The 27087-nt window shown below is 40.1% G+C and overlaps 1 protein-coding gene across 1 annotated transcript in view; it reads right to left on the bottom strand.

Moving 5' to 3' along the window:
* xylt1 (xylosyltransferase I) overlaps positions 1-27087 on the bottom strand; it is a 64480-nt gene that overhangs the window by 25886 nt on the left and 11507 nt on the right. The window contains exons 2-4 of the mRNA XM_088373735.1: positions 6476-6992; positions 1868-2040; positions 702-904 (exon numbers count right to left, since the gene is read on the bottom strand). Of these exons, the coding sequence (XP_088229861.1) occupies positions 702-904; positions 1868-2040; positions 6476-6992 (893 nt within the window). The remainder of the gene's footprint in view (positions 1-701; positions 905-1867; positions 2041-6475; positions 6993-27087) is intronic.

Raw genomic sequence — 27087 nt, 5'->3', positions numbered from 1 at the left:
CAAACAAATCCAATTTCAGTTTGGAAGACATCAGATCCTACATTTCTTTGTTCATTATAACAACTTTACTAAATCCAACTGGTGGACATGTGTGCGGTGGAGATAACTCTCCCCTTATAGAAGCATTTTAATTAGTTGCTGCTTGGCTTCTTCAGAAAAGTAGCAGAGTTTGAACTCCCAGAAGAACAATAAGCTCAATTAAAGGTGGTTTTCCCCCTTAAAAAGCTAAAAAAAAACTTTCATGACATTGTGTGCAGTTCACTTGAGCTTTGTGGCCTTTAATTGCCTTTTACAGCCTCTTTAAAGAAACATGTTCAAAATTGAGATAGGCTTTTTGGACCATCCGGTACACTGTAGGAAGAAAAAGTCAATATATATTGACCTTGGGCAATTAAATTGTAATCAGGTCACCATGTAACCCCTCGAATGGAGAACAAAGACTTGAAGAAGGTTGTGAAGGGAAAGTGTTGGAGAAGCACTTCATTGATTTGTTTGGTTTGGAGTGACAGACTCTTTATTCAAGGCTCATAGTTAAGAAGAGGGTTTCTGCTATATGGACTGAGAGCTCTCATATTGTCCAGCATTCCAGATTCTTACATTCTTGAAAAGATTCCAATATCTTATTACATACACATAGTTTCCTCATCTCCTTTCTCAACTCAATTTAGTTTACAGACAATATTGTGGGGCCCCTCCCTTACCTGATGGGATAGTCAGCAGCGCTGAGGTTGATGAAGAAATCCCAGCTCCAGTCCCTCATAGACAACAGGTCGGCCATACTTCGAAGATACATGGTCAGGAGACTAGCACCCCCCCAGATGGTGGCCATACGCCACGGTGTTACCCTCACGTTGGGGTATTGAGCAGCCAAGGCCTTTGCCTGCCGATGGAGGTAGTTGGAGCGCTGCAGCAAAGAAGAAATATTTCAACAAACATTCCTTGCAGCACTTTACTAAATAGTTGATGGATTCTGAACATGTTGCGAAACAATAAGTTTCATAACAATATCCACAATTGTGTACTACACAGTCCTTTGTCTTTTTCATTTTTGGCAAATATCTTGTTAAAAGTATCTTCTTTGACAAAAATAATGTTCCTCTGGTTTTTTTGGGTGGCGGGGTCTGAACTTATTCCTGGTTTTCATACAAAAAAACCCATATGACTCAAAATCAGAATGGATGCATGTTCAGCAAAAGCGTTTTGTAAATTACAGTATGTCCGTACGTATAAAGGTTTTAAAACAGCAAGGGGTATTCCACAATGCGGGCTTTTATTACCGCAATAATTAAAGCAATAACCCTCCGGGTATGTTCAACATCTGTGTAACACAGACCAGTTACATTTTTAAATAGGGGATGAAATGCAAAGTTGCAAACGCACCAGGCGGTTCTACGCATTACGCGTTTTTGATTCTACATTAATCGTTTTAGAATGTTTTAAAGATCGAGAGTGGACAAAATCAAAATCATGATTAAGTTTTGATTGATTGTCCAGCTAATGTGCATCATCCAACTATTTTTCCTGGGGAAGGACACGCATTCAATGTTGTTGTTGGGCTTTAAGGATACACACTATGAAAAACAGCATAGTTGCCCAAGTCAGTCAAGAAAAAAAACATAAAGGGAGTAATTTATTTTTTTAAGGTTTGATAACAGCAATTAAAAAAAAAACTATCGTTTATGCTATTAGGCTAATGATATGACAGAATGCAGTACAGAATGACAAGTCCGTAGAAGCTAATGGCAGACTGTTTTACATAATCAGTGCATGTCCCTTGTTGCATCAACAGGTAAGGATAATTAATTAAAAAAAATGGAATAACTGAGTGGAAGTCTGCAGTGTTCACCTTTACTGGAATTGAGCTCACCTGATCCACGTGTATGTAGTAGTAGTGGGACGTGTGGTAGATGGTTTTGAGGAGACGCTGAAACTGACGAGAGGCGCGTCCATGCACCACCAGGACAAATGCTATCCGCACTGGATTTGATGGGAAGCTTTCTGCAGAGTCCTCATCCCACTGGACATTAGCATTAGCTTTGCCTGTACCAGCAAAAAAAAAAGAAAGACAAGCATATTCAAAAAGCTTTATTATGATTGCTAAATAGAAATTAAGCTGCCATTCTGTAGAAATTCCCTTCCATAACAAATTGTCTAAATTTCAACATTTGTTACATTTTGTCAAGAATGTTAATGCAGGACAGTTATTATTATTATTATTATAAAATAAGAATTATGCATACTGCACAGCATAATCATTAATAAATGATGGATTCAAAATGTATTGTATTTATTGAATCAATCTTGTAGCAATGCATGCAGTTGCAGCCAGAATCAAAGTATATGGGATTTCTGCTTTCAACTATATTAAAGAAAGTAAGCGTATTGAATGAGATGAGTCATATATCAAAAGTCCAAATTTAAAGTTAGCACTCTATTCTGCAAACAAATAACATTGTTGACAGATAGGATTACATAAATGTAAGCATGGACAACATTTTGACAAACTACTACTTAGTTCAATGTTCTTATTATAGAAATGTCATGCATTTGTCTAATTGGTGAAATGATGCCAAGTTCCACCATATGGGACTAATAAAGGTTATCTTATCTTAAAATTTTGATTATATTAATTTACTTTCACCCTCATAGTCACGTCCTCTTGGTTGACGTATTTGGTGCAGTACTAATTCATATCCTGTCCCATAGCATTATTTGATCTAATTTTAATCTCCAGACACTGATTGATTTGCCTGTTATGTTGCTATTTAAAGTTGGTTACTCTCCGCTGTAATGCGGGACAATTTATTGTATCACCCAACCACAGAATTAACGTGGTCAAATGCAGAGACGATTACCACAGTGGAATTACAATCCTTGGTGATTCATTTTGGGTTATAGTAGGAGCACTATGTCACAATTTGAAATGTGCCATAATTTCTTAAGGACTTTGGTTCCCTAGAGTCTGTCTGTAGAGAAGCCAAAGGAATACAAAAGCTGTTTATTCCCAAGAGGTCATAGTTCCCAAAATGTCCATCCCGACTCAACACAGTGTCTGGCCCTAAGGCCCTGTAATTACTCAGCTTTAACAACCAAGTATCAAAATGTAAGAAGCCTTAAACCCTGCTATTTAACAGACACATTTTAGGAGAGGTGTCCAGCAGGACGTTGTCTAAAGACGGTTGGGGTTAACAACCTGATAACAACAATCGTTACGTTCTGACATTCCCTGGTGGTACTTGTTTCTTGCACATCACTCAGCTTCAGAGATCCCAGGAGGGAATTATTTTTAGTTTGTCTTAGACTTAATGTTAATTACTGGCCGGCTAAGAAGGTTCACTGGTTTGCTTTACACATGGATAATTGGGCCAGTTATTTCACTGAATGTGTGCCATCTGAGATAGCTGAACTAATGAGCACTGCTAAGTGTGTGAGAACTTCCTTTATGCTGTCACACTGGTTAAGCATTTGTGATTTTGCCATTGAGTCATTTTGACCTACAACAAAATAACCATGACAGCAGGAAAATAAAAAAAAAACTGTAAAAAAAAGACATAGATAAATGTCTCCTCATGAACTGGAGGGTCTTCATCATTCTTCCTGTCAGCATAAATTCTTTAAACTATGCTTCCTTATCTGCTTTCATCCTTCTCTTGTCCTCAATTATCTTGCATAACATCAGTTTAAAATGCTCGCGTGAGGTAGGAATATAGTGGAACTGAATCTCTAGATCTATGTTCATCAGTTTATGAGATCACCAGTCAAAAATACATATACCGCATTTTCCGGACTATAAGGCGCACCTTCAATGAATGGCCCATTTTAAAACTTTGTCCTTATATAAGGCACACAGGACTATAAGGCGCACCATTAATGCATCATGTCAGATTTTGAATCCAAATCAAATCATTCTCCATTTTATCTTTTTTATTTCAACCTCAGACGCAACAAATTACTTTATAATCACAAAATAATGATCCATAGTCCTTTTGATTCATGATTCATAGTCTTCAGCGGCCCACTTATCATTGCTTTCATGACACAATGCTTCGGGCCGGTTTGAATTTAGGAATTTGGCCCATGTATAAGGTGCACCGGACTATAAGGCACACTGTCGGCTTTTGAGAAAATGTTAGGTTTTTAGGTGTGCCTTATAGTCCGGCAAATACGGTATATTGACAAAAGTGTCAAATTCAGGTAGAGAAAGTAGCCATCGGAGCTTCTCATCAACCAGGCGGCCAGCTGATTTGAAGCTCTGGCAGCTGAAGCCAAACTGTGGCAGTCTTTTTTTTTTGTTGGGGGGGGGGATTTGGGGCAATTACTAAATTATCCACAATTTTACATTCTTGGCCAGATGCTATTTGGCCTGGTTAAATGTAATTTTGGCAAAAGGTCCCACTAATGCTACTGTACAAAGGCCCTCCCTGCCAAGCCCCGAAGCATGCATCGCAAGCCAAACATACTATTAGCCAAGTTAGCATACGGTAAACAAAGAGATTGAGCATGTTCCTCCAGCATTCAATGATACAAATATCAGATCTAACACAATTGCTGATCCAGCCAATGCCTCAAGGACGCTACACTGATCAAATCAAATTGGACAATTTTGTGCTAACAAGGTTAGGACTCGAATTGGGATGGGAATAGAGGAGGAAAGAGGGAGCGATAACACATTGGCAGGCAGCAGCCAGGCAGAAGGACAGTAAGACCGACAAGTGATTTAATTTAGCTGTGCCGTTGCTATTAGGACAGCCACCAGGGGAAAGGCTTTTTCTATTTCTTGATGTCTTTGATCGCACCGTCAGTTTGAATGGGTTGGTGAGACAGAGCTTGGCACCGATAAATGACACCCCTGCTCTTGGGAAGGGGACTGTACAAAAGTTGCAATGTCACCGTGCTTTTTGTTCTCGAAGGAGAGCACAAGCCTGCTGACACGATATGTTCATTCCAACCCCATCTCGGTAAATGCAACAGCTCGTGTGTCCTCGTCACTTAAGAATGGCCAATTATACAAGAAAGGCATTTGCCTAGTTTTTTAATTGGCTGGAGACCATTGTGAGTATACCAACATTGTTTCAGATTAAAAAGAGATCATATACTATATTTGTGTTACAAGAGTACAAAGAAACAATTCAAATACAATGAGATTTATCAAATCAATGTTTTTCATCCCAAGTTAAGTTTTGTGAAGTTAAAGTCAAGGATCATTTTCCACATGATACGCGCCCAAATGAACTTAAACTGGAGTCTTTTAATAAGATGCTACCATTATAATTAGGAAAACATGTCTACAGCGTGCATCAATTTCCTACAATTTGAAGTGTGCTAAATCCTATTAGTCAGCTAGTTGAGACTCCTAAATGATTATCAGGGTTAATCCCCCTGGCTCTCTTCCCTGCACCATGCAGGAATGTTGCCTAGATGAGGACCACATTTGGCATTGTAGCCAATTACGTGCTTGAAAAATTGTTGCTGGAAGAGTTGAAAAAAAATCACAATTTTTGCAACATTGGCATTATTGGCAACACTTAAGAAACAAGTTGTTGCTCTTTCTCAGTGATACCGCTTGCAAACAAGCACAGCAAAATTAAAGTAGCACTTTCAAAATCCAAGCACCACACATTTTACAATTTATTTTGACTTCATAGAGACTGCGGTGTGGCCAACGAGTCATTTTTTTGCCCAGGTCCGGTCCAGAGGGAGCATGTTGAAGTGATTTTGGATTGAAGTCAGGGCAGCCCACCAACGTCAAAACAGCAGATAATACATTTTGGGAAGTGAATGATGTTCAAGCCTCCAGCAGACGTCTAGAGATAACAGAATATATGCCAAGGTCCAGTGAAGCTGTTCTGACAGCTGCTGCTGCTGGAAAACATTACAAAATGCTACTTATGTTGTTCTCTGTTTGTCACCAGTTTGTTTTCATCCTCTGATTTTGTTGGCAGGCTGGGCAAGGTAGAAAAAGAATGTGATATGTTTGTCTGTTTAGCGGTTTGAAAAAGAAAAGAGGAATTTTGAATTTTAGAATAATAAACACATGACAATTGGAAACCAATATGGGCAGAAAACAAATAACATCCTAATTTTCTGCAATACCAATTACACGTAGTAAAATAAATAATTAATGATTCTTGGCTTTCAATTGAGTGGCAATTCAGTGTTGTTGTTTTTTCCAATTAATTTGAACCATACTGGCCAGAATCAAGGTTGTTATAGTTAACAACATAATGAATTTCCTGAAATTAAAATTGAAAAAATATTTTCATTAAGGGAGTACTCAAATATAAAAGCAACAATTCACAAGTCAAAATGAAAGAAAAAAATAATAATTATCACTAAAAATACTAAGCTATTATAACCCTTGTCAGAATAAAATCATTTTGTGATTCTCAGTGCTTGTACTGCATATATTCAACCTAACATATCAAAAAATTCAATATTTATGAACACAAAATAGAAACATGTTTCATGAGCTCACCTTCTAAGGGGCAGTAGCGAGTGACCTTTTCTGGCATTAACTGGCCCTCTTTGTGTCTGCAGTAGACTTCTCCAATCTGCTGCCTGCAGTCCTTGCTTTTGGCCCTGGACAGAGCTGAGATGGCTTCCTTCCCACTGATTTCGCACTCGGGTGGTTGGTCATGGTGCTGATGCCTGTGCTGGGCCTGGTGAGCGGCGTGATGCCGCGACCCTCCTGCAGCCGCACCTTGACCACCCGAGCGTGAGTTGTTGGCGACCGCCAGTGGCTGGTGGCTTAAAGGTAGCACTTCATTGGAGCTGCGAACCAAGTTGGGGGAGTTGTCACGCCAGACTTGCTGCTGGCCATGAGCCTTCTCCTGCAGATGCTCTCGCTGCTGCCTCCTGCCGGTTTGCCGATGCGGCTGCGAGCGTGCGCCAAAGTTGCTATTGTCTATGTTATCAAAGTCTTTTGGTACAGAGTTCTCATTATTACTGTCCACTTTGCTTTTCTCCTTGGGACGATGGGAGTAGTATCCATCCTGCAAAGAGTAGAGAGAGGAATGCTTGTTAAATGGTGAGGGATTCGAAAAGCGGAGCCACACTATTAAGAAAAACACAAGATGAGAAGCGAGCGAGCGTGGAGCATATCATACTTTGCTTTAACAATCAATGTGGCATGTTTGAGTGGGCAACAAAATGCACTGAACTGTGTGGCATGAAATTAAGTATTGAGGTATTGAGTGGGAGGACTACAAGGTGCAACTTGACTGGAGGTGACACAGGGCTGTTGCTCCGTGCCATCATCAGATTAGCCCGGTTTCAATTAAATTCTCCCTCAAATGGCCCCAGCTCATCGTAAACAGATTACCCAAAGGGGATAAAGGGCCAGCGTATGACTGTGAGTTTGTGTGCCTGTTAATGCTCGAGCGTGTGTGCATGCATGTGTACAATTCTTTTCACTTGGAGACTCAGAATAAGAAGGAACTGTAGTGTGGCATGTGACAAGGAAGGCGTCATACGAGATTGTGTACGTGTGGGACTGAACCAACAGTTTATCTTTGAAGCAGAAGAAGCTGAATGGGGGGGGGGGGGCAATGGAGAGTGCACTAAAAAAGTGCAATGAGCAAAAGTGGGGAATGGATCGTGAGGCGAAGGAGTGCTGATATTAGGGTAGCGCCGGCCTGTTGCAGCAAAATGTACTGTCATGCATCAGATGCAAAAGAAAGAAAGCTGCCTTGCAGCCACGTCACTGTTGCACACCTTGTAAGACGCATTGGGGAGAGGGTGGTGGGGGGGGAGAAAATAGGGAGTATGGGAGGTGGAACAGCAAACAGCAGCTGGGGAAAGATAGAGCCCACAACAACAAGGCTCCCTGATGTGCTTCAGCATTTACAAGACAGAAAAGAGGCGCCAAAAGAGGTGGGGGGAAAACGGAGCTATGTACAACAGAAGGGAAGCGGGAGAGCTGAACACAAGGGCGTTGAATTAGCTGCTATTCACGCTAGCAGCCGAGGATGGAAATGTCTTTGGACTATGAACACTGTTTTTCTCAGGCTTTTTACCCTGAAACCAGACGCATTGTCATCAACCTTTCCTTTATGCGAGCACCTTCCATGAACACAATTACACAGTTGATGCACTGTCCCACTTAGTGAAAGAAAGAGAGCAGAACACAAAAAGGGCAAGGAATCTTGAAGTGGAACAGCACATCATCATACATAAATAATTTGTAGTTTTTTTTTTTTTATCGTAGATCCACTCCTTCCACATGAATTTTACCCTTTCATAAACAGGGATGGAAAACCCTTCTTTGTGGAAGTAATAACGAATAAAAGAGAAGATCCCTTTAAGCTGCTTTTCCAGCAGACCTGTCACAATCCAATACACCTTTGAGCTTCTACCTGTCATCTCCCCCCTTTCTTTTCACCTTCACTTGCTCCAGTTCTTTTTTTCACGCATTTCTTCACACAATCGAGATCCAGCCCCTCTGCTCCTCTGCTTTACATTTCTTCCCCTTTGCTTAGCTTCACACCTCTTTCTATACCCAGGATTATTTCACACCTCCCTCCCCACTCCGTTACCCCTCCCCATCCTATGTAAGACTTTGTTTTCTTCACTATTCCAGTTCAAAACATCAGGTTGTCGGACAGAAGGTGGTAATTCCTCGTGTAACAGCAGCTGCTTATGCTTATGATCACCTAAAAAGAAATACAGGCCTGAGAAGAAAATACTTAAGTGGCTGATCTAAGCAGTTTTCGTCACAAAACGTTTGTTTAGCTCATAAAAACCTAAACCAAAAATGTATTGGGTTGCATTCACAATGTGTATCTTGGAAGGATGCTACAACATTGAAATCACATTATAGATCATATCACGGCGATTGATTTGTTTTTATTGTGAACAAAAACATCCAGATGTAGAAAGTACTGTATGATTTTCTGAATGATCTGCCAGTATGGAGCATGTGGTCAACACTGCTCTGTCCTTTATGCATGTTCTTGCTTCCGTGTTGCTGGAAATTGTGAAACAAATGTGAATGCTTGGTTGTCTGCGTGTCATGTGATTGACTGCTGACCGGTCCGGGCTGGATCCCAACACTTTGCCAAAGTTAGCTGGAATAGGCTTCAACTCACTCGTGATGCAGAACATGATAAGTCGTGGAAAAATGTTGATCCAAAGTCTTTAACTGATTTCATCACGGGATCATGACTCGTTGCAATTAATTGACATGGATCAGATGAGACCAGCCTCAAGTATGTTGAAAGGAGAAAAAAGGGGATTGTTCTCTGGATGAACTATCTCCATACTGTGCGACTTCCACCATTCCTCCTCCTCTTCGGGACTTGGTTGGCAATGTTGCTTTTTAATCTCATGCTGTAAGATGGAAGCTGTGGGGCAAAGAATTAATAGTTGGACTGGAGATGGGGCAAGGATGGATTGCTCCAGGGAATGTTTTTTTTTTAAATTTGCTGAATGCATGGGAACCGCAACCAAGAATTGCCTGGCATGCGTTCCAGGGTTCACACAAACAATGCAGAGGCGTGAGGAAATAGCAAAAGAGGAAAACATGAATATTATCCATCACTGGTCGGCACACTGAGAGAATGGGAGAGTGATCCAGCCTCCCTTCTGGGAATGGTTTAATCCATTCCTCACATACAGAGCTGGCCGATACTTCTGACTTTTCCTCATTTCCTCTGCCACAGGGGGAAATATTTCACCTGTCCCCCTTTCTTTCTTTCCCTTTGCACTTTTCTTTTTGGTTCACCCAATCTCCTGTGTGGCTAAGGGAAAGGAACTTATCTTTCTTCCCGCACCTGTCATTCTCCTCCCCTGGCCCTCATATCATCCCTTGCTCTAAGGGAGGAAGGAATCTGCAATCCCCTCCTCCTGAATGTCTTTTTTTACTTCCAGGGACAGCAAGGTAGCGGCGCATCAGTCCAACCACACCCACCCAGCAAGATTCCTTTTAACCAGTGCACCATTGGGACAGCGCTAAGGCAAACCATCATGTGGGCCAGCGCTATGGCGACACAAGCAAGCAGCCGTGCAGACAACCACACCAGCCGCAAACATATTGCGAAGTTCATTACTAAACGCATTTGGCCGTGCTATGCATATTAGTGAGGACACGGGAGTTGGATCACCTCAGCTGCGTTCTGGCCTGAACGTGCTTGCCATATGGCTAACGAGCTCAGATTAATTACCTGGAGTTAATCTCTGAGCAAGATGCAGAGTCTTGTATGACACTGGAGCCTGATACACAAACACCCTCAGTTCACAGCTGTTCTTCCACCACAAGAAAGTGCAAAGCGAATGGGCAAGAGCGGGGTTGGAGGGCTGGGGATTCTGCTCTGGGAGATGAAAACTCATTATTTTGTGTATTTTTTAAACAATAGCGCTAAAATGTTTAACATTAAAATACTGCAGAACACTCAAATGAATCTCGCAAACATTCTGCAGTATGATGAAAGAGAAAACGTTTATGCTATATTGCGGTTTCAAGCAATGAATATTTCCTGTCTTTAAGCTACCTTTGTTTTATTCTCTTCCCCCCCACGCAATCAAATCCGTATAGAGGCTAAAAGTGAAAGAATGCTGGTCACATGTGTCTCACGCATGTGGAGATGTATGATTAGCAACAGCTCTGAATCAACGATTGACGTTAAGTATGCACGGAAGCCTCTTAGGTGCCCTGAAACAAGAAGTCAAAGGGACCTTTTGTGGTTGTGAAAATGCAGAAAAGAGCTAGAAGGGACATATATTATTGCCATAGCAATTACACTTATAAATGTGCACTTATGTGTATTTATTTATTCCTTATTTATGTTATCGCTTGATTGTGATAGCACTCCAAAGTCTTTTTCTACAAAATAAATTAATGTGTGTAAATGTTCATCTTTGCACAAAGTATTTAGAAACATCCATTTGCACACTTGCCAATGGGTATTTTATCTATTGTCAGGGGATGCAATGGGAATTTTATTTTTCTATCTTGGTAAAGAAATACATTTTGCTCTTCATCTGCTTTTCACAAACTTTTATACTGGACTTACAGCCTTGACCATTACATTTCTAACTACCGGTTGCTGCAAGCACGGCATATCTAGCGAATTTATCTATTGCAATTAATACAATGTTGCTTTGAATGAGAGCAGCAGATAATGCTTGAAATATAAATGAACCATTTAATGGACCTAATTTAATTCAAGTTCTGCTCAGCTGTGGAAAGGAACGTGATTTAATTGAATGTTTCAGTGTGAATGTTATGCTGGGGAAAAAATAGTAAATGAGTTGATGTCAAGATTACCCTTTTAAAGAACTAATCTTGATTGAGGTGAAATCGAGTTAAGGGAAAACCTGAAATGACCTCAAAGGTTTCCAGAAAGCATATGTACCAACGACCCACACTCAACAATGAGCTCAAATCCCCTGAGCATGTGGAAAAAGTGAAGCCGGCCTGCCTAAGCCTCACGAGGTTTGGTTTGCGTCTCTTCCATTAAAAAAAAAAAAGAAAGAAAATGTTGCTCTGCACCCTGGTGGCTTACACAGATGGATCACTAAACCACACATTTACAGTCACACTTTTCTTCTCTTTCTACTGAACAAACCAACCTGTTTGCGCACTCACATACTGCTTACCAATGGGACTCATTCATCCTGCAGTCTGTGTGTGTGTGTGTGTGTGTGTGCGTGCGTGCGTGCATGTGCGTGCGTGTGCGTGCATGTGTGTGTGTGTGCATGACAGTGCAAGAGAGAGAGAGAGAGAAAAGGGGGGGATGAGAGAATACTGTCATCCTGTAGTAAATGGTAGACAGGTTTGGTGTCTCGAAAGGCACAATATCAGCCGGTATGGTTGTTATTATCAGACTAAATGGCTATTATCAGTTGTCAATGATTCTGATATTGCTTACTTCCCCTGCTAATAGGCTCGATATTACTTCCGAGGGAGAGATAATCATGAGAAAATCAAAGAATGATATAGTCGGCCTTTGTGGTTGATGGATGACAGACTATATCAAATAACAGATTTTTCCACAGGAGACTGCTGTCACTATTGCTTCGTGAGGTAAATGTTGAAATATGACAGTTTTATGACTTTCTCCATCCATCCATCCATCCATCCATCCATCCATCCATCCATCCATCCATCCATCCATCCATCCATCCATCCATCCATCCATCCATCCATCCATCCATCCATCCATCCATCCATCCATCCATCCATCCATCCATCCATCCATCCATCCATCCATCCATCCATCCATCCATCCATCCATCCATCCATCCATCCATCCATCCACCACCCGTCTCTCCGTCCAACCGTCCGCCCGCACGCACGCCCACCTGCCTGTCTGTCTGTCTGTACGTCCATCCATCCATATTGTACATTATAAATGAACAATTTTAGGAAAATGCATTTTTCCTGTTATATATTGCAATTCCAATTCCATTCTCGACTTTCTTCAACTCAAGCTTTAGTGTAATAATCACTACAGTGACATACACAAACATAACATAAAACGACATCAAAATTTGCATTCTGATAATGCAAGGACACTAAAGCTCTGTGAGGGAGACAGTCCTTTATTAAGGTTTTTAAAATGGTTCAATAAAGAAAGAACTAATGCACTACTTGCTCAGGATGCATTTTACATCACTTGAGTCAGCCATGACGAAAGGTAAAATTTTAGATTTACAGTACCCACATACCGTATATCCAACTACCTGGTCAGATTTCCGTTTTCTGCTTTTACACCTAAAACGTTTTTTAGCATCCTCCTGTAGGACGTACCATGGGAGTTTCCAAATTGCAAGAGGAATGAAAATCGCTTAGCTACATACAATATATGATGTCTAAATTGCTGAAAGGCACGAAAGAGAAACCATGGAAAGACACTAGCAGCCCTCATGCTGGGTGCCTTTACCACTTCACTCATATAGGGTGTGAATAGTCCCCTCCAAACTTTACAGCTCCAGATTTGAATGGGGCCCATCAGGCGAAGCCATATCTCACAAAGGCATGAAAAATCCGTAGCAAGCCTTATCTTACATCTCCCTGTTCAGCCATGAAATGACACCCTTATTTAATCAATTGTGAATCATGAAATTTTGCATAAGAGCCTCCTTTTCTTTGCGTTTGACAGTGATTGAACTGCACAGCCATGCAATTCCATTCACCACGGCGATGAGAAGAAAAGAGTGGGGGTGGTGTCTCTTTGCCAGCAGTTTATGAGAGGACGAGATGAAGGCGATTTGCCTGTGACACCAGACATCCCCATTTTGGTGGCACCACTGCATGGTGGGATTCTGTAGATCTGGCCAGTCACAAGTGTTGGAGGTGTATGGTTTTGTGTGAGTAGTTGCAGATGATGAGACAATCACAAAAACTTTTACAAAGGCCTCTGAAAAGACCAAAGGTGAAGCATAGCAGCGAAAGATATTGGGGTGAACGTAATAAGTGGATATGGGGCCATGAGAAACAGTAGCAACAGCAGAGATGTAGACAAGAGTAGTGGAGGAGGAGATGGGAGAGATTGGGGGTGGAACGGGAAAGCCTCCCCCTTTCGTCCTTTTGTGTTGCATGAATGGGCCAGTGGGAACAACATGTGAATGTATGGTCTGCACTGGGAGTGTTCCGAGAATATCGTTGGTCGGCCTTCTGAATCTGCCTTGTTACATAACTGGGACCCGGGTGTTGCCCTAACCCACAGATAAGTGGTTCACCTTCAGTGTGCAACATTAGTTTACCAGATTTAGTATTTTCTTCAACGCTGGTAGCATTGATGAGATGACTGCACTTCATAATTACTTGACTGCAATGAAGGGTTGGATGACTCATAATTTGTTTCAGTGTAATGTGGTGAAAACTGAGGAATCAACTCTTACCCCCTGTTTAGAATTAATCTATAAATGCAAATAATTTGCGCAGCACATATTGAGAATCCCTCGAGTCATATTTGATCAAGCCCATCATTTCAGGAAGACATTAAAATTGAAACACGTTTTGGCTTGTTCAACCTCACTTTTAATTATTTTATTTTTTATTTTTTTAACTTTGGTCCATATTATCACACAAACAGAAATGATCATTTATGCTCTTGTCTCCTTGAATCATGACCATTGCAATTTTTCCGCTATCTTAACAAAACTTACACCATTCAGTAATCCTTGCACTATCTACCAGTTCTTTTTAGATTTAGTACAAATGTGAAAAATCACTTACAGGGCTTTCAATGGTTACTCTCCGTCATACTTGGTAGATCTGATGTCGTTTTATTGTCATGCTAGGTCACTGCCTCTGACTTACTGTCTCTCACCCAAGATTAAGAAAGCAAAGGTAATAGAACCTTGCACTGCATTGTCCTCAAACTGTGAAATGCACAGTCATTTAAGCCAATAGCTCTCTTTTTTCTAAATGCTTTCACTATAGACATGTTTGCTGACCGTATATTTATATAGTGACAGAAGTATAGTGCATACACACAGTATATAAAATGACAAATTATATAGTGTCTACTGCTGTATGTACATTACCAACGGGAAGAGGTGATGGATGAAAAGCAGGCATCAAAAAGGGCTACATACTAGCACGCCAACTGAAAAGCATTTGAGGCTCGCCCACATACTACACCCAGCTGCTAGTTAAGAAAGGAATTTTTGTAGAATAAGCAATTTCCAAATTGTGCTATTCAGTGTTATTTGGCTAGGTCTATAATTTTGTCATTGATGCCCTGATTTTCATTATATTGACGAAATGTATTGTGTTAACTATAATTAAGTGGGGGGATGATTACCAAGGATTAATATGGGTGTTCACTTCCAGGAGTCATGGATGCATTCATGCATGATGCATGACAGTCCAACAGAGATCCTTGAGGGCTCCAGTGATTTCCAGGGCAAATATTATCAATCTGGTCACAGTCTTCTAATCACGCATTGTTAGGCATACAGAAATGTTTTAGGCTGTGTATAATGTTTGTGTAGCTTTTGGAGACAATTGTTGATGTCAGCAGAAAACACTGGAAGGGCAAATATGTCAGCTGCATAATAAATGTTTATTGACACATGAGAATGGATGGATGGGCTATCTGCAATCAAACCTGAAATTTCCTGCAACACTTTTAGTAACACTGTGGCCAATTTCTTAAAGAAATCAATGCGGGCAGATGTTGCAATGGTGTAAAACTGCATGGCATAGCCTTTATGGGTTTTCTATTGTGTATAGTGTAGTCGAGTGCAGGCTTATCAAACCACTTTCTTTCCTTCACCTAGCAACAACACGCTACCCATCATCATGATCATTGCATGCAGTGTACACTAAAAACATTGCAGTCCGTCATACACAATAACATGTTCATTGTTTGTCATCAAGTGGCACAGGACGTATAAACCTCAGTCTCCTGGCAACCAACAAATAAACCCTCAGGCTTCAATCACCAAGAATTCTCATGTTAACAGTTCACTCAAAGAAGTCTCACAAATGGCTTGAATAAAAGTAGGTGGCAGAAAGAATTTGCTATGAGTAAAAAAGGGGTGACTACACTTACAGTAACTCTTGCTCATACAAAACATTCACACGGTGATCAGAACAAATCAACAAGTTTGGTAACATTTCCAGCTAATCAGCTCAAACCCTAAAAGGAATCCACCAACAAGTGCAAGACTCTTTTGATTGATTACGCTAATCCCACATCAGAACAGCATGGAGCCCCACCAAATCTTTTAGCGCCGACATGAAAAGCTGTTTGTTAGCAGCAGGACCGTTGGACCCGGTTACACCTTTCAACAAGTTGTAACACCATGTGGTGAAATTACAATGTTGACCTCCCACATGTCTACCCTTAATATCCTAATACTCTTAACTACCTGGATGGCATCAAAGTATCTGGATTTGTGCTGACTAGGGAGACACATCGGCAACATTTTGGGCTTTCATATCCTGTGTATCAGCAGATGTGCACACGGACTAACAAGGACCAACCTGAAGGAGAAGTCAGGGAGTCTCTTGCAGCCAATCGTGTCTGTAATTTGTCCTCACAAAAAGGAACGCCAAGACAAAGACTAGCCCTGAAAGGCCACTCATCCATTTCTATGTTTGCAGTTTTGCATGTATTAGTAGCAGTACATACTTGGCAGGATTATTCCTTGACTTATTACCAAACGCCACATGCAGATTTTCTATTTGGCACTCGACTGAATTGGACCGATGACCTTCCCCTCATGAACACAATGTACAAAGGTGTAAAACAGCAATGATGCACTTTTAGAGTAGAAACAGACACACAGCAGAAACAAAGACAAACACTATCTCTTTCCTGCCAGTCTTGCTTGCTCGCCTTAAATGTCCTCTGCACACTACCAAAGGCTAACTGCTGGAGGAAAGAGCCAATTTGTAAACGATTTAACCTTTAATGGAGAAAATACACCGAGTCCCTTTGGATGTGATGCCAGAGACGCAAAATAAGAATTACTGCTATAATTTACATATCATTTAAAAGCAGTGTCCACTTATCTCCGTTCTTCATGATGTTATTTGTCTGCTGTATGTAGTATGTCTGTGTTTGTGCTTGCTGAAGGATTCATTCTGAAGAACAAACGTGCGTGTGTGTGTGCGTGTGTGTCTGCGGTCTTCAAAAAAAGCTAGTGCCAGGGCTTAGCTGATAGGCTAATTAAGCTCACCACAGGGAATAAATGTTTCCTCTCAGCCTGCCATTTGTCACACCTGGCATGGAAATGTCACGACGAAAAGAAACAGTCGCGCATGCAAACACTGCCTGCACTGTGAGAAATGCTGAGGTAACAGCTACAGATCTAGACATGTAAAAGGGCATGCATCTATGGTAAATGTATTATGAGTCGTACTTTCATGTCATGCAAAACTATAAGCATCATATTATTTTGTCATGCTCACAACGAATGGGGATATAAACATTTGGAATTGGGAGGTTCAACTAAAATTGCTATTTGTGCGTTTCTGAAAGTTTTTCTTAATGCACTTGAAATTAAAATAGAAAAAAGTGTTTTCAAGAAAGTGCTTTCACAACACAAGAATTTGCAAACACAGCCCAAAAGTGTTTTCCTTAATGACACAATTGAAATTGCGATTAAATTTCAATAAACTGCCAAGCCCTATCTTGCATGTGTATATCCGACTTGGGCATTGGTTACAATTTGATGCTGAAGAAAAACATGTTGGTTTTATTTGCTAGTGCTTGTTGCTTTAACATCGGTGTGCCGTATTGTCACCACATCAGTCTGTCAAGTCTCCTTTAATGTGCCGCGTTTGGTCTGACCTACTTCTCTTTCTAACAAACTCACACAACAAACGTGCATGCTGCTTCACACTGAGGCCTACTGTTCATTATAGGGCATGACAGTTTCAATGGCGTGCAGCCCCCCCAAGTCATTGTAGTACTATCACTCGACAGAACCAGTACAAACCTGTCCTGTAGCACTGTGACACCCTGAAAAGCACATTGCCACATTGTTTGAAGTTCAGAAAGAGATTTAAGGCTGTCGTAATGAATGATGACAGTATTTATGTCAAACCTCACCTGGCTGACTCAATGTTTTGTGGGGAATTGAGAGGGTAGTGGGAGGGGGATTGCGACCATCTCGTGTTGGATTGAAACTAATGACCTGCTGCTGCTGCTGCTGCTGTTGTTGTCATTCTGCAATGTGAGGCTCTGCAATGTAAGAAACAACTATTGCTTGGGCCAGACCACGCAGTGTGCATGAGTGCTAAAGATTGGCATGTCCATGCTTGGAGTTAATGTACTTGTATTTATCTTGTGTGAAATGTGAATTCAACTGCTGTTATTTTGTTATTTGAAATAGCAAACTATGTGTACAAGCAGTCAATATTGGTTAAGGTCAAAATTCTGGTTTCTGAAACATTTCGAATAACCTCTACTTGTGTATTTAGAGTGGGTTGCTCACCAGAGTCTGCACATACAAGTAGTTCCGGTACTCAAAAGATCAAGATTCCTTGTGGAGAGAGCGTGCGCAAATCAATGTTAGCTTCAAAGAAAGTATTACGATATGCATTTATTAGAAAAAGAGTCACCCTGGGATCTTGTTTTTACGGTGTTTACATGGTCTTGCGCAACCATAATATTCCCAATATTATTATTTTTTTAAAGGTTTATTGACTGTTTGTAAACATAGACACAGTCTTATCAATGCAGAAAGATTTTATAGTTAATACTGGTGCAATCCAAATGGCTTATTGTCTCGGCATCGACATAGTCAGGTCAAAGCTGATGAGCAAGTCAGTAAAGCTAAATTAAGGATACTTCACCTAAGCAGTACTTCCATGCATCAATTTCAAGAGAAGGGCAAATATTGATCATGTACTTAAAGTGACCTGGCAACTTTCAGTCTTTCTTCCCTCTTGTTTGTCTTGTGTCAATATGTCATCTCATCATCTGTAAATAACATCAGTTATGCGTCTTTTTCTTCCTCCCGCTCCCCTCACTGTTCACCTCCATCTCTTCCCTCCACTATGTTGACAATCGACATGTCGATGTCATTTGTTCTAATACACTTTACAAGCAGTCTGACAGTGTGCGTATGCTGTGGTATTGCCCAACACAGCAGAAACATGTCGGCCCCATATGGAGCTTCCCTACAGGGCAAATTGATATGGGACAGCGGGTGAAAGTCTGTAAGCATGTTGTTAATACACTGTCAGCTTTCAAAGTGCTGCAGAACAGGAGGATGAGACAACCTTAAGTTGCTTAAATTGAATGGTGGTACTACTTTTTGAGACAGCACCGGTGTTTCAGTTTTTTTGTTATATTTAATAATTCCTACACATAAATCCCAAGAGGTACATTATGTATGTATGTCTGCCTCACAATTTTGGGGTTCAAGTCAAGGGGTTATCCTCATAAGGATAAGCGGCTCAGAAAATGGATGGTTGGATGGATGGATGGATATACCGTAAATTTCGGACTATAAACCGCTACTTTTTTGGGCAAATTTTTAACCCTGAATCACAAATTTTAGCTGGTGCAGTTTATAGTCCGGTGCGTCTTATAGTCTGAAAATTACGGTAGTTTATTGTTGGGTCTGTTTACATTGTTGTAGGAATGCATTGCATCAGTTATTTCCAATACTACTGGAATTGAAACAGTAGCTATAAAATTTTGCATATAGTATTATCAGGCCAATATCTTGGCCCTCTTGCCTCCACGCAGGCAATTTTGCTAACATTACAAGCACAGTTAGTATTTTGCTACTCTCTCTTTTGGGAATAATAGTTGCCAGAAAGGGTAGTTAAGTCATCAGCCAATATAGCGAAAATAAATAGGTTCGCAACACTGCAGATATAAGTCGTAGATCTTGCCCGCGACCTCACTTGTACTAGCGACCTCACGTGCACATAAAATAAAAGCACAACTTTCAAAATAAAAGCATCACATAATTTATGTTTTATTGAGACTTCATGGTCACTGTGAGGGCCTATCAAAGATTATGGGCTGGTGGGATGTCTCATCAGAGCCGTACCTTGCTCAGGTCTACGCAACTGAATACAAATACTCGTGTTCCATATGAGTTTTTCCACATTCTGTTTTGCAAGGCATAGAAAATATCCTTAATTGAACAGTTTCTGATATACTAGTACATCCCTCAATGGCTTTAGACTGTCTATGTACCAAATAAGTGACCAAGTAGTGAGTGTATAATCTAATAGTTAACAATTACAAGTACCAACTTGTTCTTGTTAAAGACCAATGTTCCGAGCACCAGTGATTTATAAAAAACGAGAGAGACATAGCAATCAGACAGTAGTTGATCTTGTGCCTCTTAATCTCGCCTCCTCTGGCTCAGCCTAACTGACATTTCCTTAATTCATTCCTCTCAGGATTCTCGCATTTTAATTAGGCCACTCCAAATCTCCTCCCATACAGCTTTTTTACTGATTTTTTTTTTTTTTTATCCTGCGTATTTGTCATTTGCCTCCTTCGTCTTTCTTTGTCACGACTTTCCTTTTTTTTCTCTCATTCAGCGGGTTATCTCCCAAATAACGTACAGCAAAAAAAATACCACTACTGCCTACACGGATAGTGGATATAGTGCAGAGGTACATAAATCATTGAACTGTGACATTTAAAAAATGAAGAATTTTTGGTTTGTGGTGGTCGAAAATACTGGCATTAGAAAAACATTGTCACCTTTAAGATATGCAGTTAATGTATGCATTTGTTGTGTATGTGTGGGTGTTCAAAAGTACATTTTTACATATTAGCTCTTCTGAGTGTTTTGGGCTGCCTCATACAGATTTAGTCTGTAACCTGTCTGCCCCTCAGTATTCCTTGCTTATCTCCAGCTTCAATGGAAACATGAGGAAATTACTTTTTATAAAGTGTCTGACAAAGCCAAATCTTTTCTATGCTTTCCTTTGGAACAGCAGGAGCTTTAATTATGACCCAAGTGCTTTGCGAAAAGGATCCAAGACAACTGAGGTAGCACCTTTGAGGTTTCAATTTATTTTTACAATTCATCTGCGTAAAAAAACACAAACACACTGATGGCAGGAGTGGTTCTGTGAATTGTTGAAAGTTTTGTAGTTTGGATGTGTGTGTCACACCAATGGCTGGAGTCTAATTTTAACATCCATAAAGTGGATTCTTGCATACACAGTGCAAAAAAGTAATGGTTTAACTAAAATCTGAATGTATTAAATTTTGTTTTTGTGAAAATTGGCTTTCCTGAATTTCACAACAAAGGTAAGAAGAGATTACAAAATGGCTGATTGTATGGCTGAAGTAAATTTGCTTTGCTTGTTACGCCATTGAAATAAATGTCAGTTATTTATATTTTAAATGTATATATAATTAAAGTCAGTCATTCATAGTTTAGAAGTACAAGTTGTGTTTTTTACATTGTAGTTTATGTATTGTGGCGATTGAGATTTGTCTATCTTGATTGGATTCCCCAATAGAATGTCATCATGATGAATGTCATCAGTATTGTGACTTTACAGGATTGGTCCACCAATGAAATATTACAGCATAATTTTGGTGTTATTTTAATGGGCAAAAAGAAGACGAAAGGAAACGAACACCAAAGACGTGTGTGAAGGAAAAGGAGGGTGACCACTGTGACTAGCCAATGTACAAATGAAAAGAGGCAGGTCTTGGATTTTTCTTGTGTATCTGCAGATTTTACGTCGTTCTTGTAAATGGTGAACAATAACGGCGAGTCGTATCAGCGATTCGTGCTGGAAAGAGAAAAAACAATCAAACAGCCAGCAGGCTGCTTGTGACTCTGGTTCTGCTTGTCTTCGGGGTGAGCACTTTACTGATTGAGTGATCATCAATTTTCTCCAAGGTTTTTCAAGGTAATAGACCGCACTGCTCTTAAATGGGACATTTTAAACAAGGGTGTCATAATGCGGCATCTTTATAATTTTGCAATTACGTTTACAAAAGTATTTGGATTCACACTAAAACAGAGCCTAATATTTTGATGCTGTGGGCAGTACTCAGCAAAGCGATCTAATTATAGTAATTCTGTGGATGCTGAAGAATCCTTTGATCAAATCCAAGCAGGATGAGCTCCACCTCGGTCCCCAATGGAGAAGGAGCTTTGCAAAACTAACCACCCCTCACACAATCAGCAACACAGTACATTTGAAAGACAGAAAAAAAAAAAGTATTGCAAGCATTTCTGAGACACATTAGGATGTCAGAGGTGAGCAGAAGGTGATATCAAACAGATTCATGGAGGAAATGATGTGATTGACTTGAAAACAGTAGCATTTATTACCTCAACTTACTAATTTACCTCATTTGTTTTTAGTTTTGTGGTTCTGTTACTGTTTAATGAAACCAACAGGAAATAACAAAACACTTGGGAAGGCCCCGGTTTCATCAATCAGAGCACAAATACATGCGCACGTTCTTCCTGCCTGAAATAGCCTATATGTCCCTTTCCTGTTATCCAGGGGATGATGTAAACCCATATCCTCTCTCTTACAATTGTACATCTGTACACAAAATAGAGATGAACACGATGACTTTGCCATTGATACAACCACAATCAAAAATGATTGTGACACATCTCTTAAACAATCATAGTTGGGGTTAGATGATTATTTCCCATCATGCTTTATTTTTCCATTACACAGCATCACTTAATACGTCAGTCGAGCTTTATTTTGATTTTATAGTTATCATTCATATCTCACCTGAAAAAAATAACAGAATAATAATCCTTGTTCTGAATGTCCTTTTACCGATAATGGCAATAAAATCGATTGTGATTCAGATTTTTCTGTTGTGGCATGACTGTGTGGCAGTAAACAAAGCCTGTTAAAGACAAACTTAGCTTGGCTGGATGAAGATGATTTCAAAGAATTTGAACCTTAACCTCAAGATCATCAAACACAGCTGGGATGTACCACAATAGAAATTGTGAGCCAGAATCAGACACCTGACACATTCTTCTGGCTGACAGACATTCCCATTTAAAAAATCATCCATCTTGTAGATAGTCATACGAAAATTTTCAGCGTAACACAAATATATTCCTCCATGGTTTCATCAATCTGAGTTTTCTACCACCAACTATTACAGCATTGGTTTGTTGACTGAATCATAAGAATGAGTTTGACTTAGGCAACATAGCTACAAGGCCAAATGATTCCTAATCCATGACCTTCTGCAAAAGATAAGTAGGAAAAAGTCGGCTCAGGCTTCCTTACTCTGAAGGCTGAGCTCCAGTCTTGTAGTCTCATGTGCTTGAGGGTTTGCCTAAGCGTCTCTCTGCAACTCCGAGATCATGCTCCAGAATTGCATTGAGAAACGACTCCGTCAAATGTGTGGTTAGCCTTAGCGAGTGGTAAGGACTAGCTGATTATTGGTGCATCTGATACTTTTGGTACTGGCCCGCTAAGTGGTGCAATGTGTGACAAACCAAAATCATTCGGGAGCATAACAGCCTGCCTCTGTGAGGGCAGTGAGACACACAGAGTCTCTTCTGTGAGCTGGAGGGTGTGATGCAATGAGGTGGACTACCTTGCCCACGGTTGAGGTCACATTGTGAAGGTAAAGCATGCCTTGTGTACTTGGGTCTGGGTGTGTCATTGCGTGTTATTAAACCCTGGAGTGATGCACGGTAAAGAAGGCAAAAATGATGAATTTTCTGCATATCAATTTGGTGCAGTCTATGAAAACGTGTAGCCGAGCTCAAATATTCTGCCACATGTTGGGCAACCTCTCAAGTCTAAAGCCCTTAAGGTTGTGCAATCTATAAATGAACAATATATTTCTTTTTTTGGGGGGAGGGGTCATCAAAGAGTTAACTGCGGGCTATATATAGTCCCAAAAACAAGTGGCAAGTGAAAATGAAGAGAACGTGTGCAGCAAAACTGAATGATAAGATGACACACACGAAAAAAAAAATCTAATAAATTCCCTGCACACTTATTCAATCTTTATGATTCCTTAATTTTTGATCCTGCAACATATTCATTTATCAATCTAACTCAGAAAATAATCAAAATCCGAACAAATCTGAAAAAATTAAATGAATTACATCTACCTTTACAGGTTTTTCATTTTATAATTGAATAGAGCATGCATTGACACTACACACACGGAAACCACATCTAAACAAAGCCAACCGGCTATTTGTTGCTGTGTGTGTTCTCTGCAACAACTCAAAGAATGTTGACTGTATTTCATCTCACACAAACCATAACGGAGCATTCTAAAAAGAACATTCAGCAACCGTCATTTTGCCATTGAGATTCCACGGGAAACTTGCCAATAGCCAGAATGAATCAGAACACATCCCTCTGAGTCGGGATTAGTGATTTCATCCCAATTTTAGGCTACAATTGTCCTAAAGATAGAAATATGAACAACTCAGTTTGTCAGTTCTGTCTTATTAATTGGGTAATGCGTATGCAAAGCAAAAGAAAACTTCTCTCAGCTCTAATATTGCAGTAAGAGCAGGCTACATGCAGATGTTGCCGGTCATAAAAGGAGCAGTTAGCCCATCGTGCAGCATCAATCTGACAAGATGTGCCAACAGAAACCCTTTGAGGCCCGTGAGAGCAAGAGCAGGACGCTGGAACGAGCAGTGAAGCTCGGGGTGGCCCAGCAGGTGCCGTATGCACACAGCTGGACAGCGATCAAAAAGTTACTCGTGGATTAATGTAGCGCTTCAAAATGAGCGCATTGTAGCGGTAATAAATTGATGCCAAACAAACCTATGTCTTACCCTTCACCCATACTACATATGTTACACAAACAAACACACAGCTGCACACTACATTAGCAGCTGCTGTCGAGGGTCAAAGAACGTACACGTCATGCACAATGTGTCCCCATGCTGCCAAGGGGGGTGGGGGCATAACGTTGAACATCATCACAATTGATTTCTCCATCTTTGGTGTTCTTGTTAAATAGTGAAATGTATGACTTTATTCCCATCATGTTAGTTTTGTGCACTTTCACTGGCGCTAAGACTGCTTTATACTTGAAAGAAAAATAATCAATCTTAACTTTTTGATACACAACCACGGATCCTAATCCCATCTGACTTCATGCGAAGGCCGCCAGGAAATCAGAGAATGAATTTAAAGTATGTTTCTAATAAATCAATATTCTTCTTAACATTGTGGTCACATTATATGTAAAGTTTCAAAATGCTGATAAACAATGCCAGTTAGTGATGGAATATGTATGTGTTAATGTATTAATTAATTAAATATAAATAAATAAATACTAGTATTTATGTTATTATGAACATTTATTTAATCTATTTTTTTGAAACTGAATCAGAAACACCTGGGATTTTGATTCAATGAAATTAGCTTGGAAAAAGAGTACCCTGCACATTTTCAACCCAAATTATCTTGAGAACACAGTAAAAGGATATGAAGAAATACTACAATTATTATTTTTTAAAACACAAGACAATTTTAGGCCTTTTCCCAAGTGAGTACCACTATGGAGAGGAGAATGCGTACGCTCCATTACCTAAACATTATTGGAGTGATCGTTCTAATATTTGTAGAAAGTAAACTGGGCATGAGTAGCAGTCTCCACATAAACTTTGTTGACAAATGACGGCAGTTTGTCCCACATTAAGCAACATTTTGGCCTTAAGCATATTAGACTGTCCCAAAAAATATTAACAAATTGTAAATTGGGCACTCTTGAGTCGAACATGAGGTTCCAATAAATAAACAATCATACGTTTTACATTTATATTTTTCGAGCAAGGGTACCACAACTGCCACCTGCCTAGCAGTCACAAGTAACAAATGAAATATTTTTAGCTGAACATACGGTATGAAAGAAAAGGAAATGAAAAAAATGAAAGTCGGAAAGGGAATTCATTTGAAGGCAATAATGAACCTCATGCTCGTTAATCTTCATTGCCGCCAGTGGACATAATACCAGTGTAAATACTGTCCTATTCCTTTGATTATTCCACTCACCTTGGAGCAACTCACACCAGGAAAATAGTTACTTAGTCATTAGACTGCCTCTCTATTGCCATTAAACAGCACTCATTTGTGTCTTTTAAGCAAATAGACTGAGTGCTAAGTAAGCAGACGTGTCCTGGCTGATTTATAATTGCTTCCACCAAATCTCTTCAGCAGTTTCAGCAAGACGATTACAGCCGCATAGTATGAAGAGCGCACAAAACATTACCATCCACATAAGCACAGTTAAATTCATCCACACGGTATACAACAAAGATCTGTTCTGTTTTTGAAGGACTGACAAAGACATATTCATCTGCTCTGAGTAAACTAAGCGTTCTACAAAATATTGTCGTAGGCCAAAAGCTAAACAGATTTGCCTCCCAGCAGTTAAGTGGAAACCTGAGGACAAAGAGAGTAGTCAGAGCCTCTGACTACCCACCCAAAAAAAAAAAAGTAGTGTTCTTTGTTTCGGGTCACACATAGACACACGTGCCAGTCTGCAGGCTTGAAATCTAGTTTGACATGCATTTGCTTTCCCTTAACTTCTGTCTCTGTTTACATCTCAGTCTGGGTTTCAATTAGAATTCGCTTCCACTATTTCTCTTCTTGTCTTTTCTTACATCTACTGTGTAGTTTGAATGGGCTCACATTCTTTCACATGCATAACTAGGGGCGCCATAAGAGGGGGGGAAAAAAATGAATGAATTTCTAGAGGCTCATGACTGACGGTTGCCCAAGAAAATAGTAATTGCGATCCTGCATTGAAGTGGTGGGCCCCAAAGTATTTTTTTTTTTTTTATTCACAGGGAGCCAAATCTCTGGCGGCAATCTCTGTCCATAACTGCACTTTTACTCTTGGTCTTCTGGAACTCAATGAAACTGCTAAATTCACAAAGACTTTTCTATACCTGTGTGGGTAAACTTTAGAACATTGTGGAAAATGGCTTACATTTATATAGCATATTTTTTTCTTCTAGGCCAGGGGTGTCAAACAAATTTTTTTCACTGTAGTCATAGCTTCTTTCGGAGGGCCATTATGACTGTCAACCCAAATAAATGTATGAGCACCTCATATTATATACAGTAAAAGCTACAAAACAAACTGACAAATAACTCGTTTTCAAATCAGACGAGTAAAAACTGGTCAAATATTACAAAAAAAAGATATTATTAAAAGTGAAGACAATTTGCAATTCTAGTAATGACACACGAATTTGATGCACAATTTGTCTTCGCGAGCCACATAAAATGATGTGGCGGGCCATATCTGGCCCCCGGGCCTTGAGTTTGACACCTGTGTTCTAGGGACTGAATGAAGAGCGTGCTGCCTCGTTCATTAAAAAATGACAGGAAAGGAAAGTAACTTTGAGGTGAGTTCCATTCATCTAGCAATGTCTCAAACTTATGAATGATCCCAGTCGCATTTCATCACCTCCATGTTGTTTGACTCCATCTTGGAGATTTTCTATTTCACTTGATCTTTGTTCTTACAATTTCATAAAACCCATTTAGCAGTGGTGTGCTGTTACGGCCTTCAAAGTCTTCTCTGCAGGCTCAAACACTATCAGTAAGCGGACATTTCAACTCCTATAAAACGCTAATGATTTATTTCCAACAGTCTTTTTGTCTTTATTTCATAGCATGAGTCTTGGCCTCGCGGCTTGCGGTCGTCTGTGTGT

The sequence above is a fragment of the Syngnathus floridae genome, chromosome 4 (assembly GCF_059516105.1).
Source record: "Syngnathus floridae isolate MCC-2025c chromosome 4, RoL_Sflo_1.0, whole genome shotgun sequence".
Taxonomy (NCBI): Eukaryota; Metazoa; Chordata; class Actinopteri; order Syngnathiformes; family Syngnathidae; genus Syngnathus; species Syngnathus floridae.
This window is presented reverse-complemented; position numbering and strand designations above follow the sequence as displayed.